This window comes from Aptenodytes patagonicus, chromosome 21, assembly GCF_965638725.1.
Source record: "Aptenodytes patagonicus chromosome 21, bAptPat1.pri.cur, whole genome shotgun sequence".
In the NCBI taxonomy this organism is placed as follows: Eukaryota; Metazoa; Chordata; class Aves; order Sphenisciformes; family Spheniscidae; genus Aptenodytes; species Aptenodytes patagonicus.
Genome location: NC_134969.1, coordinates 1040135 through 1056066, shown reverse-complemented (window position 1 = coordinate 1056066; position 15932 = coordinate 1040135). Strand labels below are relative to the sequence as shown.

General features: G+C 48.8%; 1 protein-coding gene across 1 annotated transcript in view; it reads right to left on the bottom strand.

Moving 5' to 3' along the window:
- Positions 1-15932, bottom strand: part of GRIK3 (glutamate ionotropic receptor kainate type subunit 3) — a 120845-nt gene that overhangs the window by 26459 nt on the left and 78454 nt on the right. The window contains exons 6-10 of the mRNA XM_076357268.1: positions 15695-15868; positions 12959-13102; positions 9497-9604; positions 5558-5671; positions 720-923 (exon numbers count right to left, since the gene is read on the bottom strand). Coding sequence (XP_076213383.1) covers positions 720-923; positions 5558-5671; positions 9497-9604; positions 12959-13102; positions 15695-15868 — 744 coding nt within the window. The remainder of the gene's footprint in view (positions 1-719; positions 924-5557; positions 5672-9496; positions 9605-12958; positions 13103-15694; positions 15869-15932) is intronic.

Sequence of the window (15932 nt, the reverse complement as noted above, 5' to 3'; positions counted from 1 at the left end):
GCCACAACAGTTTCACTAGTGTTTAATGGGCTTTTAGAAGTGGCCACGGCAGGAAAAGCACAGCTGCTGTGCTGCAGGGTGAGCTCCGTGTCCCAGCAGATTTTGGAAAATAAGCTGCGTTTAGTATTAACTGTTCCCTGCACACCTGCTCTTGCAGTCTGGATATGTCATCTGGATTCAGCTGAGCTGTGTCTGGGACATGTCTGGGGTCCCTGAGCCACCCCGGTGTTGTGCCCTGGCCTGTGTTTGTCGGGGGCAGAGCAGCAGCGTCCTCAGGGGATGAGAGCAGGAACGCACTGCTCCTGCCTAGGCGTCTGTGCTGCTGGCTCAGGAGAGCCAGTGTGCAGCCGGGCCTCGGAGAAGCCTCTTGCCTCCTCTTTGTGTGCCCAGCCTGCATCCCACTGCAGGGCAGCAGCACAGCTGGGGGGGGTGGGGGGGGTGTGCAGCTGAAGCAAAGGAGCCCATTTCTGTACTGTGAGAATGTCCATTTTCAGAAACTCCAAATGAATATTTGGAAGAGTCAGACAAAGAGATACTCTTCTGACAAAACGTGCAACACAGGCAGAGCCCAGGCGGATTTAGGAGCTCACTGCGGGTACCCCGAGCCAGCAAGCAGCAGGCACCCATCCCACCCCAGGCAGAAAGCCTCAGGGACAGCCTGGGCACAGCTGCCCCTCGGCAGCCGCTGGCTGCCTGCACCGCAGATGGGCCTGACTCACGTGGTCGATGAGCTCCTTGATCATGCCGTTCCACTGCCCCTTCTCATCCTGTGCCCCGTATTTCCCATCCTCCACCAGCCGGATCTCGTAGGTGAAGCCCAGGATGATGGCCAGCTCCTTCAGGAGGTCGATGCAGTAACCCTCAAAGCGGTCGTTCCCGAACAGGGCTGTGTCGGACTTACGGAACATGACAAAGGGCTCTTCCTGCACACGGGAAGGCAAAAAGTCCCCATTAAGGGTCAGCTGTGGTCCCAGCTCCTACCGGAGGCAGGGCTGCCCCTGCGGGTCAATCTGAGCCACGAGGCGCAGGCTCTTTCAGCAGGGTTGGCACCGTGACATGTTGGGAATAAATTAACTTTGCACAGCACATCAGCTAATTAGCAACCTTGTTTACCCCACAAAATTTAATTTTGTCTCTTCTGAGCAGCCAACTGCTTTCCATTTGGTAGGATTTCAGGGAGAAAAATAACCATTTCATGCCCTGAAAATGAAGAGTGTTCAGAAACAATAAAGGGGTGGGGGACAAATTCAGCACCAAGTCCTACACAGCAGAAATGCGGCTGAACTGCACCGCAGTACCTGTTGTTTGCTGCAGCGAGCAAGAGGCTGGTGGGTTAAATACAGGGCGAGGGAGCCATGCGTGGCTGATGGCCAGCCCAAAACATTCCCCAGTTCAGCTTGCTTTCCTCTTGGCCGGCACTAGCTGATGGGATACGGGGCCCTACTGCTGCCCAGAGAGAGTTTCTGCCGTCTGCTCCAGTTATGCCTGCCGTGGGAAGGTTGGGGGTGTCTTTAATCACAGCAGTACTAAGCACCAGCACAAGTGAAAAATAACTAATAAAGTGCTTTACAGCAGGCTTTGCCCTATGGATCCCCGTCTCTTTAGCGGGGGCTGGCAGGTGAAGTTAGCAAACACACAACAAACTGCACGGCCCTTTGGTGAATATCAGGCTTGGGCAGCCACCGAGGACGAGGGAGGCTGGGGAGCCCGAGGGAGAAAACATGTAGAGGACAGATGGAAATGGCAAAAGATGGTAGGCAGCAGGCAAAGCTAGAAGGCAAGGGGAGGATGAGATATCAACAGCAGCTAATACCTGGCTTGAATTGAAGGTATCTGCGAGGCTACCGTCCTTGCCCGCGGGGTGGCCGGGGAGGGGAGGGCTAATGTTTTGCTCCGGCGAGCGAGCTGTATTGCCAGAGTCCCTGCGGTGTTGCACAGGGACAGGGGGGCTTGAAGTCATGGGAGGGAAGGTCTGGAGTCCCGATTAGAGAGAGTATCACCGAGGTGCCCCGTTTAGTGGAGGGCAGGCACCCTTCCTTGGGGGTGGGTATGCCAAGGAGGGGCTTCGGGACCCAGAGCTGGGCTGTGCCAGCCTGGAGGTTGGTGGCTCTCGTCTCCCAGTATGACCTGTCAGCCCCTACCTCTGCTGTGGGAGACCTGTGCCACCCCCGGGGGGGGTGGGCAGGAGGTGCCTGCTTGGCCTCAAAGCAGGGTAGGGGGGGGGATGAGAGAGCATGTGAAGCTCGAATTATAAAGCAAAACTGAAACCATCACGCCTATAGAGTTTAGCTTGGCACACGCAGCTTGGTTAAATCCTGCTCTCCCTGGCGTCCTCCTCAGCTTTCTTCTCTGGAATTAGTGCTTTGTTTGTGAATCAGCTGAATCTATGGATCTTGATTTAAATACACCGGCTCCAGAGCAGCTATAAAGCACTATTAATTTTGGGAAGCGCTGTAGGGATTACATACATATTTAACAGACGAAGCACTAAACATTAGGACGCCACTCGCTTCAGTAATGTATCTCCAGGTCTCAAACATTTCCTAGGGGGTAATTCTGAACTCTGTGAACCACTTATTCACGGACTATTTCACAATTTATTACTGAAAATGGCCAGACATCCAATTCACAAGCTCTCTCGGTTTGCTAATCGATTTCTCAGTGAAGGTGCCCTCAATTTCATAACTTCACAGTTCCCATATTGCTTGGGGAGAGTGGCGCTGGCTGCTGGGGTAATATTTCTCTTCCAACAAGTCACTGCAATATGAGCAAAAGGGGAAAAAACAACCTTTGATGCTTTTCCTTTTAAGGGTTCCTCCTATGGCTTTTCTACAATCATTTACACCAGTGCAAAAGTATAAAGGGATGTTGCAAATGCAAATAAAATTTAGGGTTGTATTTTATTTTTTAGAATCCAGTATATGAAAATGCAATTATTGCAGAACTCGGGACTAAGCACATTTCCTCCCCCTGCAGGCAAGGGAATTGCAGGACAGCTGTGGTTTCGAGGTAGCCACCCTGTGGCATGTGTGCAGGCCCAAGGAATGGCGCAATTAATAGGAACTGGTATCACCCTTGTACATTATGTAATTTGTACATGCTCGTGGAGTATGAGATGAAAATGCTGCCCGAAAAAAGCATGTCAAAGGCAGATGGCTGACAGGTCTCCTCCTGGCTCCATCATTTTGCATTATGCCGTGGCCTTTGAGGTACAGTGATTATCGCACCCTAGACCCAGACGTTTCCACAACTCTGGCCATGCGTCTTACCCCTGACAAGATGCATGTTTTCTGGTTTCCCTCAGTCCTGTTCATACAGCTTTCACCGATATTCCAGTCCTGAACTTATCTGCTGTCCCTTGGCTTCACCCCGCGGTCAGGTGCTCCTCCAGCTCTCAGTGCAGGTAGCTCTGCTGCCGTCCCTCCAGCCTTTTCCCCAGTGCTACCAGCCCTCCCACCCCAGGAATTTTCCCCAAGGTGCTGCACTCAGTTCTAATTAAAGAGAGTGGGGGGAAAGAGGAGTCATTATATAACTTCTGGTGAGTTTTATCCAGCCGCGGTACGGGTTGAACAATTCCCTTAGAGCTGATCCTGAGCCTCCACCTGGGAGTGACTTATGTGATGTGTTATTCATGTTGCCCTAAAAATTTGCATCTCCCATGTACAGGTACTGGCAGCACTTTAGGTTACCTTGCTAAAATGAACCAAACCTGGCACGGCAGGTCTCTCCATTTGGCCTGTTAGAAAAACAGTACCTAAATTTCTGCTTTCTGAACACACCAAGAATGCTTAAACGCAAAAGAAAAAAAAAAAAACAAACGTGCGTGTATCATGCCTGAGTGCACACACGCTGCTGCAAAGGTCTCAACAGAAGCAGTCTAACAATCTGATGCAAGTTGAATTGTTAAAGTGTCTTTTGCACTGTCATTTCTCTACTCCTTCTGCAGTAACTCCTGATGTGGCAATTCCTTTCTCCTGATGTGATGATTCATTTCAATAACCGTATCCAGTGGGGAACCATTGCTCCGCTGATTCTGCTAAAGCGCATGGCACAGGAACACTGCCCCGTGCAGACTCCCCCATAAGCACGACCCATCGCGGTTTCATGGGACTGGCACGATAGAAAACTTTTGGATTGGGAACGGAAGGAACTTTTCCAGTCTCCCCTGTATGCTGAGACATGAAAGCAGCATGTTATTGTGCATAGTTAATGAGCTAAGCCTGTACCTGACTCTTTGAGAGAGGGAGTTTAATGAAAATGTTTCATTGGAACAAATATTGTGTGATGAATGGGAAGTTCCTTAGAAGGGGTGGCTAATTTGCAAGGAAAGCTGCAGCAGCGTCTGTCTTTGGCTCATATTCTGCCTGCTTCTATTCTGCTAACCTCTTGTGGAGTGATACAATACCTTTAGTTCCAGCCCTTCTTCTGCCCTGGACCAAGTGTTTAATTTTTCTTTTCTCCTTTGGACACTTTCTTGGTCCCATTCCTTCTATAATACAAAACCCCACTCTGTCAGGTCATATCATTTTGGGAAGGCAAGGACATCACGAGTGGTCACACTGCTCCGGACTGGGGAATGCATCCCCAGCTGGCTCTTTACCATCTGTACCTTTATGCTCCCTGAAAATATGGAACATAAAAGGGCTAGAAAATTTCTATAGGCAAAACCATAATTCAGGCCCAATTGTGGGTAGGCTGTCAAAGGGCTGATATTTTTTGTTGCTTCCTGGTGACATGCCATGAGCCTGCACTGTGTGATACAGACATATAGAAACCAATGCCACTAGTCATAATTCATTAGATAGTAAATAAAAATTCATTCTGATCTGATGCCTGCCATCAAATCCAATAGCGAATGTGAGAACAAAATGCAGCACGACAGTTGGAAGCGGAGGAGACCTGTTAAGCAAGCGTGGTTTGCTGGATAACGGCATTACTCTTAGCTAGTTTATCAAATATGTACTTAAGAGGAGGAAGGAAACACGATTGTCATAGCTAAGTCAGGGTCTCTGGTTGTTTTTAGTATTTTCTTCTGTAACAAGAACACTCCTATCTAAGGCAGGCAGTGCTGGCCATCTGACAGTGCCTGCCGCTGCCTGCCCAGGCGCTGGTGGTAAATGGGCGACTTAGAGCTTTCCTGGAGCTCAGCACGCACAAACCTCCCATGCCCTCCAGCATGCAGGGAGCAAGGGGGGACAGGGGACCTGGCTGGGCGGCTGAAGCAGAGGAGCTCAGCCAGGATGAGCAGCAGCCTCCTGCGCACGGGGAACACGCGTGGTCCCAGCTAGCCTGTGCCAGCCTCACCATCCACCACGTGTTGGCTGGTAGCCTGCTTGGGAGCGGTGGCATCGGAGGATGCTGCAGGTCACCTCGGTGCAGGCGCATGGGCATCACGGTGCCCTGCTGAGCCCAGCCCGCATGCCGGGGCTCTCTGTGCCCTTGCTTGGCTTTCCAGAGGGACTAGCAGATCTGTACTGGGATGCTGTGAGTTTTCAGAGATATCAGATATCCCTGAGATTTGTGGGTGGAGGAGGAAAACAGGCTTGCAATCTCCTACCAGGACCGTGGTGACAATTAGAGATCTGTTGCTCAGCGAGTCTGTGACATTAGGCCCTCGTCCTTTGGAAATTTCTGTGATGTTCAAGCCATCAGAAGGGCTCCACGCTCCAACCTGAAATGAAGGAAGCAAACGAATGCATGAACACCCGGCTTATGTTCCTCACTTGCTCTCAGCATCTTACTGGCCTGGAAAAAGGAGCTTGCTTGTTTCACCTACAGTAAACAGAAGCAAAGCTGAAATTGCGATCTTGTATCACCCAAATAGAAGATTTGCATTAACCCTTCAGTTCCAGGTCACTCCAGCTGCGCATGTATAATACACAACGCTTACGCTGCCCTCTGATGCAGGTGCATAAAAGACCACAATGACTGGAATTTAGGGGCTGAATGAACAATTTGCAAAGGTGCTGTGTATAGAAAACAATCAAACCATGCTGAAGAGTCAAGTCTGGACAAGGATAAAGCAGAACAAAAGAAAACAAATACAAATATGAGGCCGTTTTCTTTCTTTTTTATTTCCCCACCAATTTGCTTTGGTAGGGAAAATTAAAAACGACTTGACCAGCTCTGCAAATCCGTGGCAGGGACCATTCCTACATGCGCTGTGGCAAACTAGACAGACGTTTCTAACAGGTCCCCTTGGAAGGGCCCTGGTCACCCCTTCAGGGAAGTCCACTGCAATGGGAGGTCTTGGTCCTGGTAGCAAACCTGAAGGAGGGAATGGCAGCAGACTTGCTCGGGCATGAGCACAGGCACACACAGCTACGTTCCTCATCAATTTGAGATGCTCTGTTTTTCTTAGGCTGTCAATTCGAATAAATTATTAGACTTTGAAGAAGTCTATTGACCCAGAAATAGCAAAACATGTCTCTATTTAAGAGAAGTCATCTGCGCAACTCTAAGCCTGTTAACCTGATCTCTGCAGTGCAGGGGAGGCTTTAGAACAAACTTTGAAGGCAGGACTGACTAAAGGACTGTGACGGTGAGATAAAATGTCAGGAAAGCTGGAGGAATATGGGATTGCTGCCAAGAAACAGAGCAGGGCGGCCATATAGCCAGCCTGACAGTGAGAAAAAACAAAACCCCTCATGGAAATGGGAACAGAATGATCCGTCTGTAGGGTCAAACTGTGAGATGGGACTCAGAGAGAAACCAAAGGCAGACAGCTCAAACCCACTGGGGAACCAGGAACTTCCGATATTTTATTTATTGCTATTTTTAAGATTCTTCAACCTCTTCAGCAGTCCAAAGAGAGAACTTGGTTTTACTGCATCCCCAAAAAGAGACTTTGTAATGAGCAATGCTGCCTGGCAAAAAAATATCATAAATTCTGGAAGAGTTTCCATGAACTTTGTGAAAGGCTCTTAAATATTTCAGGTAAAACCTAACCAATCTCCCATATCTCCCTTCGATCACACAACAGCTGCAATGTCAAAAGATTATTACTGTGCATGGGAAAAGAGAAGCAAGTCTAAGAGGCCCCTGCTAGCAGCGCTGCAGACTCAGTTAGCTATGCCTTTCTAAGTTTTCTTTAAGAAAATTAAATACATGGCACTTAAGACTGAATTAATCAGTTTAAAATATTAAAAAAGGAAAGAAAAAGGAAAAAAGTGCATTAAGAGAACTGTGCAAGTCAGATAGTCAAACTACATGTAATTAGGTTTAGTTAATACTTCTGTAATCCCTGGAACATCCAGGAGGTATAAGGATCAGGAGTTCAATCCTAAAGCTCAACAAACATAAGCTATTATACATAATGCACAATCCGTATGGGATTTGTTTGTAGTTTGGCGTTTTGTTATTTCAGATTAACTATTGACAGAAAGCTAGCTTCAACAGAGATTGGACATCAATACTTTAAAACCCCTCTAGAGTTGACAAGAAGCTTTCGACAAAAATAATAGTGGGAACTGTGAAATCGCTGAATTGTTGGAGACAGAAGTTGAACGGCTGTACAGAGTATGCATCAAGGTTTGGCGGCTTCCTATGGGCTTTATGTGACACACAATAGTAATAAATACAGCTGGTGCTAGCTATTCTCCAGTACACCTGAGGAGTATTAGTTTGACAGATAGATATTGTGGTTGTACTGAAACATTTAGATTCTCATGGTATTCAAATACTTGCACATTTTTCTATTATTCTACCAACACAGCTCTCCAGCAGTCCGTCAGTGCCACTGTACTCCAAAAAGACGTGTTGGTTTTTTTGGTTTAGACTCTATAAACAAAATACTTTGTAAAAAAAGAAGTCAGGCTACAAAGATCATCTCCTGCTCAGTTCTTGTGAGAGGGTAGCGTCTTCCCCTGCTCCTCTCCTGCCTCCTTCCTGCACAGGCTCAGCTGATCGCAGCTGAGACTGAAGGTCATTGGGTTTATTTGAAATGTTTTCTTTATTCTGTATTTGACACCAAAAAATACCCACTAGGAGAGTGCTGTGGTGACCTTGAGATTTTTTACGTGAAGCAAAGAACTACTGCTGTGGTGTGAAAGTGTGGCAAGAATTTATTTCAAAGCGAAGAAAAAACAAACTGTAAAAAAGGGGGATGGGGAAGTCAAGCTGTTTGGTCCCAGGGAGCTTCACCGCACAGGATCTGTCCCCTTGAAACGGGGGTTTGATCAAACTGCTGCCTCCTGCCTCCGGGGGCTGCCTACCTGCACTGTTTGATTAATTCCCCAGCCTTAACTGGAAAAGTCATCTGTGCATGTTGGGCCGCTTGCTGCATGGTTAATTGAAAACTCTCTCTCTCTGCTCCCGGCTGGCATTTCCTGCGGTAGCATAACCTGTCTCCATGCCCAAAGGTTACAGGACTCGGCACTCATCCCTAGCTGCCAGTAGGCACCTTGTGCGTGTCGCAAAGCAGACTCTGCTCTAGAAAGGGATTTGCTGCCCAGTCGCCAACTTTGTCTTGTCAATGTGCAGGACACCTTTAGCAGAACGGGGACTCGGAATTACTGACAAAAGAGGTCAGGCTCTGGGAGCCCTAATCGGCCTCGCATGCCATTATTAGAGCACAGCCCCTGGGCATTGCTTGCTGCTGGTATCAGCTGTCTGCTGTGCAGTGCTTTCTTCACTTCAGGCCACTTGCTGCTCTCTTTTGTCTTAAACGAACTGATCTCACCTTGAAACCCTGAAACCTGTGTTCTAGGAGCTGTAATGCTTTGCATATTGCCCTTTTTTTTTTTTTTAAAGGTAATGGAAGAAAAGGAAATGAAATCCTCATGAACACCTGAGAATCAGATTTACACATCAGCATCATATTTCTGTGTCCAGAGGAGATTTGGACTAATTAGGAGGATCTGAGGCTGCAGCCTTTGTGCCGTGTCTCCTCTGGGTGGCTGGGCACGGCCACCAAACGAGACCCCTCCAGCCAGCCAGGCACAAACACACTTTGCTTTTTTTCTTATTGTCCCTTAGATAACACAGAGAAGAAAGAAACAAAAATACACACTACATCCTCCTGCAAAATCTAGGCTGTAATTAGCTGGTGCCATTTCCAAACCTTTTTCAGGCAATTTTCATTGTGGGAAATCACACTGAGATGATGCTTTCAAGAGCTGTTGCCTCCTCAGGGAAAAATCAACGTTTTGTAAGCAAGCCCAGCAAGATGGGGGGGTGGGACAGGCTCCATTCCTTCCACCTCTGGCCTGGGCAAGGAGAGGTTAATGGCCGCTCAGAAAGTTTCTTCTGCTTCCACTATCCCAGGAAAGTGCCACAAGCACTTCTGCAGCTAGTAACTGTAATCCCATGCACGTGGCTTCGGGGCTAGTGAGTCATGGATGAGGCATGGAAAAGGATCTGAGAAATCCCACAAAGTAAATATCCTTTCATATAAGAACAGAAAACATGGAAACAGTACAGCCACCAACCATTTTCTCTGTTGCCTGAATATCAGAGTTAGACTAAACCACATGCAGATAAGACAAACCCTGCCTACCTTTTCGAGACCATCTTCTTTGAGGCTGATGATATCCAAATCAAAATCTGTCCGTAAACCACTAGTTTTATTAAAGACAATCCGTCCTGTTAATCCTTCCCATTGGGCCTGTGGAAGGGAGAAAAAGTAGCAGGGTTGTTACTTGGTATCATAAAAAATCTTTTGCCCTCCACTCTACGTTCTTTTAATTATTCCTTATACTGATTCTTTCTTCCCAAAGAGCATGATTAATTAAGTCACCTCTGTCACTGTTCAGACTGCAGACGGAGCTGGAGATTTTCTTAACTCTCTTGCCATCCTTGCTACAATTTTTGTTCATGCCTTTTGTGTTCACCAGCTGTTGCAGGACATGATGACTCAGTAGAAAACTGCTTGCATTTATCATGGCATCCTTGTGTGCTGCATTTATCCTTGTAGTACTGATAAATGCCGGGCTGCAGGTAGTCTGAGTTTGGGACAACTCCAGTCAAGCTCATAAATAATGCTTTTTTGCACGAACCTGCTGATGCTTCCAAGGTGTGTGGAAGCTAAAACATCCTGGACACTTCCCTCCCTCCTTTCAGATGGAAAGTGGGGCGGAAGAGGCCAAGAGCTTGTCCATGCTAGCAGGATCTGTTGTTTTGAAACAGGCATGGGAATCTGGTGGGAGCGTGTTGTTGTCAGTAGTTGGTTCAGTTTTTGGCAGTATAAGCATGGGGCAGGTGCCCATGGGGGCTGGGGAAGCTCCGTTCCTGGAGATTTTCAACGCTTGACTGGACGAGGTCCTGCACAGCCTGGTCTGACTTGGGAGCTAGTCCTGCTCTGAGCCGGAGCTTGGGGTAAAGATGTCCAGATTAGTTTCAACCAAAATTACGCTATGACGCTATTTCTCTTCCACTGTACACTTTGCAGCACCACCAGAATTAATCTCTCTGATTTAGGAGGTGAGAGAGCCCCAAATACCAGGTGCTAGCTGTGTTAGCAGAGCAGGTGCTAAGGGACAGCGTGGTATATGATGCCTGCTCTGCCCAGGGACAGTGCTAGGCTGTTCTATAAGCATCTGTCCCGAGGAGGATGCTCCCATAAGAGTGCTGGGCTGCTGACATGGTTTACTGCTTTGCAAATCGCATCTCAGCAGTGGAGAGCTGGGACTTGGGCTCCTTCCCCTGAGCAGTTCAGTGCGCACTCCTCGCTGATGAATGTGTTTCCTTTATGGGCGGGGGAGCTTGAAATATCCCAGTGTGATGAAGGTGGCATAATGTATTCTCAGGGGGGAATGACTGGCATATTTCTCAGTAAATATGCTCCTCTGGCTCATCCTCATTAATTCCTGAGTAATGACAGCCTCCTCCCAGCCTTGCCACCCTTGAGTTTTGGAGAAGGCTGTGCTCAGTTTGCTCATTTTGGCGTGCAGGTGGTTTGCCTGTGGGACGCGCAGCCTGTGGAGCCCCCCGGGAGCCTGGGAAAACACCGAGTGTTTAACGTACCCAACTGGAGCAAACACAGCTGTGTGCTGAGCCCTGCACCTCCTGGTGCATGGCCCTGCACGGCTCCCAGGGCTGGGCTGGGTGTGCATAGCATCGCCACGGCCCCCGACGGGCTCTGATCCTGCTGGTGTCGGCCCTGTCTCTGCATGCAAACTCCAAGCACTGCCGTCCTGACCTCAGGGCAGGCGGCGGCTGCAGAGGAGCCTGTCCCCTCGTCTCCTGCCCCTGCGCTTGGCCCTGTCCCCCTGCTTCCCGGGGAGCCCTGACAGCACATGGGATAAGGGGTGGCCTCCCCGGGCCTGGCAGGGCCACCGTCCCAGCCCCTTTGCACCTCGGCAAGTATGAACAAGCAGGGCTTCACCCCAGGAGTGACAACTCTGCAGCGATCAGCGCAGTCGGGGCCACGGCCAGTGCATCCACAAAGAGCGAGCAGTGCTGGTATCTGTGGGGAGCCGAGGGAGCGGGTCTCTACAGTGAGGCATTCCTCTGTGTGCCGCTTTGTCTTTACAGGAGTTTAGAGAGAGCAATCACTGTGTGTTGTGATTGCAATGGGGAGGAAGCTTGTCCCTGCAACGAGCTGACACAGTGCCAGAAAGGGAAACAACAGGCAGGCGCTGGAGTGTGAGGCTCAGGGTAATTTGCAAAAGGAGCCAACCAAACAAATTATTTACACTCTCTTTTGGCAGGCAGCTGGAGTGGCTTTCTGCAGAAGGGAACAAAACATGAAAAAGAAGAGAGAGAGAGAGGCAGAGAGAGGAGAGATACCATCTTCAGTGCCTATTAAGAAAAAAGTTCATTCTCTCTCTGCAATGGGAATCATTCTTCTTTTCTCCTCCCCTACGTCTGTGCACTCCGTGCAGCTCAGGGAGCACCTGGGGTGGGCGTGCTCTCACTGCGCTTATGTGCCTGTGTTCAGTGTCTGCTGGGGTCTGTAGGTGATACTGCAAGCACAAATTATAGTAATGATTAACAACGTACTTCTGCTCTTCTGTTTAAAAGCTTAAGGGGATTTTATACCCAGCCTTTTAAATGTGGCCCAATCATGTACCCTATACTGCAGCCAGTTTCATAACTTGCCATGTGAAGAGCCACAGGCGTAGAAGTTTAAAAAGGCCTTAGGGTAAATAAGGGGGTTTTATCACAAAGACGTATCTGGTAGGGTCTGCAGTATCTCCCTGCAGCTCTGCCTTCTTTTTTTTGCATCCTTTTTGCAGACAGAGCAAAACCCGGGGTGTGAGTGCAGGGGTGCGTGCTCGGGGGCTCTTTTGGGAGGGCTGGCCACCTCTCACTGCAACTTCCCTGTGCTGCACTCACTTGGTGAGTCCACTGCTCAGAAACACCCGTGGTTTGAGTCTGCTTGTGTGCCTAAGCCAGATGCAAACAAACAATTATGTGGGCTGAACAGAGAGAAATCATAATGACTGAAAACAGAGAGGGAACGAAGCTGCCTGAATCTGCTTCCTCGCTCCTCTGGCTCCCTACTTGCTAAATCCACTGCTCTGCCAAAGCCGTTCATCAGCACACGGGCAGAGACGCACAGCGCTGCCAACTTTGCCACTGGGATTTAGCTGCACTGAATGCCCTTTGTGGATCCCAAGCAAATGTTCCTGTAAAAGGCAAATGGCTATTGCTCTGCTAAGAAATGGCCTCAGAGAGAGTGGTCCAGCTGCTCTTGACGCAAGAGGAGGGCAGGGCAAGTCTCAGTGACAGCATAGGAGATTTCAGCTTGTTTTGGATGTTTTGGCGTGGCTGCACGGATGTTATTTTTGAAGGCAAAGACAGGATTTTTGCTTTCTGGGTGCACTCAGCAGCCTGATGTATATCTGTGCTTCCATCCAGATGTACCTGACCAGGCGGGGGGATTTTTTATAACCCTATACCTGCCAAGCCTCTTTGCCACGTGCCTCCGTACCTGCGTGCTGAGCGGCTGCGCTGCTCCTGCTGGGGAATTTTTGCATTAGCGGGAAGCAATTATGGTTGCAAATCATGCTTTTACCTCTTTTATAAAATTCATGAAGCGGCCACCAAACCTCCAGGCTTTGTGCCGATGGCACTGCAGGGAGTTCACGGTCATCTGAGGGGCGCGCTGGTAGCAGACAGAGACCACATGCACCGCGTCGTACAACAGGGCAGCATCTGTCTAAAGTAAAGGGGAACAGCATTTGTGTTGATAGTGGTTCCAGAGCAAGGGAGCATTCAGACAGCAAAGCAGTGGGGGATCTGTAACGTGCTGCAGGAGAAGCTGCAAGAAGCCCCTCTGAGTTACCCCCTGCCCAACACCCATTGGGCGCAAGGGTTTCTCTGTCGCAGTCCACTGCTGACCATCCCACCTCCTGGGTGTCTAACCCTGCAAACAGCACTCCGAGGGCAGGGCTGGGCTCTCAAGAGATTCACTGGGATCGCAAGAGATTGCTGTAAATGCATATGCTTTAACACAAGACTTGTATAAACCTCTAGGCTGACCTCTCATGCAAAACACATCCTCAAAACACGTAGCTCTGGACATAACAAAGCCTGATGAGTGTGTTTTTCTGTTATGTGGCTCTTTAGACTAAAAGATCATAGTTCTGTCTTAAAATCAGAGATTGTGAAAATGTCATTTGTCTATGTGCATCTATTCTGGTTATTTCTAGCACATTTACTACTGTATTGTCAAACAAAGAAGCTAGCTATTTCTAAATGTAGCAGATAGTAACAGAATTTTCTTATTTACTCTGTTTTGTCTGAATGTAAAAAAAAAACCCCTATATAAGAACATATTATCCACACTATTTTACACATGGGGAAATAAGAAACAGAGAAGTTTAATGGCTTGTCCATGGGCATGGAATTTTCCAGAATGACCCAAACTGTCACCGAAATCAGGACCTCACAGATTTGTAACATCTTTCCACATTTCGGTGATTTGAATTAGGGAGAACATTTTTTTTTTTTTCTTCCATAGAATGTGATGGTTTTAGATTCAATTTGAGATGCCCCATCTCACCTCCAAACACTGATCAAGAGAATTGTATTTATTTTTCACTCTGATATGTTAAGTCCTCCTAGTGAAAATACATTGTTTGCTGGCTTCACAAAGCTACAAAACAGATGTGAGTGTAGCAGCAGCGTAATAAAACACAATAAAACAAAATAATACAGCAAATAACTGGGCAAATATCTAACAGGACATGGCCATGGAGAAAATCCTCCAACATTGGCAGCCATCCCCATGACCTTCCCTTCCTGCAGCACCCAAGCATGAAGAGCAGGCACCCAACCTGCATCCCATGGGCTTGTATTTACAGCAGCAGGGACAGGTTTTCTAAGTTTGGGGCTGGGGGAGAGGGGGTAAAAGAGTATGTCCAAGCAATTTCATGGTGAATTACATACTGTAATGCCCAGCTGAGATCAGGGCCCCACTGGGATAGACACCAGACAAACACAAATAAAAGGCAGGATCCGCTCTGAAGAAGCAAACAGGCAGAGAACGGGAGAGGAGCCAGCGGCGGCGGGGCGAACCCAGCACTGTTGCAGGCAATACGATGCTGCAATTGTGGGCAGTGCTGCAGAAAAGTAGAAGGCTAAAGGAGAATGGTGGGGCTCTCCTCTAAGAAAAAAAAACAACAGGAGGGATACAAGGAGCCATTTCAAGGTGAAAGTCTGGGAGGCTTTGCCACTTCTGGGATTGGTTCTGGCAGATCTAAAGGGAGAGGGAAGGAGGGAGCCAGTCAGCAATTACGGGGGTCAGAGACAGCCTCACAGGGAAGACAGATGGGCGAGCAGGTGCTGTACCTTCCGAGCAGTAATTCAGCGGAGCAGAGCTGCCATCAGACCCTAAAAGGAGTCATCAAAGCTCCAGCAAAGCCCATCTCTGAGCATAGCTTTGGCTCTTCCTCCCTGCATCAATCTCAGCGAATTGCCTGGCCCAGTCGAGCCGTGTGCTGTGCTCCCAGCCCTTGGGAGCTGGGCGTTCGGCTGCTCTCGGGGACTGCATGGGGAGATGATGGCAGCTGGAGCCCTGCAAGCCCCTGTGGGACAGGCCCTGGCTACTTGGTTCGTCCGGTAGGACAGGAGTGTTTCTGCTCCCCAGCACTGCTCCCAGGGCTGGGCAGAGGGACTTGCAAGGTGATCGTCCTGCCCTGAACTGAAACAGGACTTATGGAGGGCAACCAAAGAGAGAGGATGCCCTTTGCTGCGTGCTCCGGGGTTTGGGGTGCACATAGCCCATCCCTTTCCAGGTCAGCGAGCACTCGCTGCAGCTGCACATCAGGCGAGCATGGAGAAATCCTGCTGCGCCTGAACAAGGGGTACAGTATCCAGCTGATTGTAACTCCCTCTATTGTTCCCGGCACCAAATAGCCAGGGCGCTTCCCCACCGTGCTCAGCCCTTTCTGGAACTGAAAGCTTTGAATTTTGCCGATCCTGGGGGCAGCTTTTTACTGGCAAGAAGGGAGGGGAGGGAAGGAGCACAGTCACTCAAAATTGGCAAATCTGTTGGCAGTTGGGCCTGCAAAAGGACAGTGTTAACAGAGCAGTGGGCTGCAGGGGATTCACCAGCTGAACTTGCTGCATTTGAGGGATGGTTATTAAAGAATGCAAGTAGCTACCTTGGGAAAGATACCTGGGATGAGTTTTTACTAGTGCAAGAGCCAATAACTGCAATATTAGGCCTTAACGAAGATTCCTGCCTTCCCTATCGCTCTGGTCTGCTTGCCAGACTTCATCCATGCTTTGTTTAAACTTCTCATACCATCATCACGCCATCAAGCAGTCCCAGTTCTGCCTTGGGCGCTGACTGCAGCCGCTCCATGGACCACTTCTCGATGATGGAGGACACGTGCGGGTTCTCCACATTGAGGATCCGGAAGCCGGTCAGGTTCACTCCAGAGTAGCGGTATGGTTCTAGGTCTAATGCATAAAGATCCTTAAAAGAGAGAAATCAGTTTAAACATTTTGTTTAGCTTTGTTTTGTTTGTCTTTTCTGCATC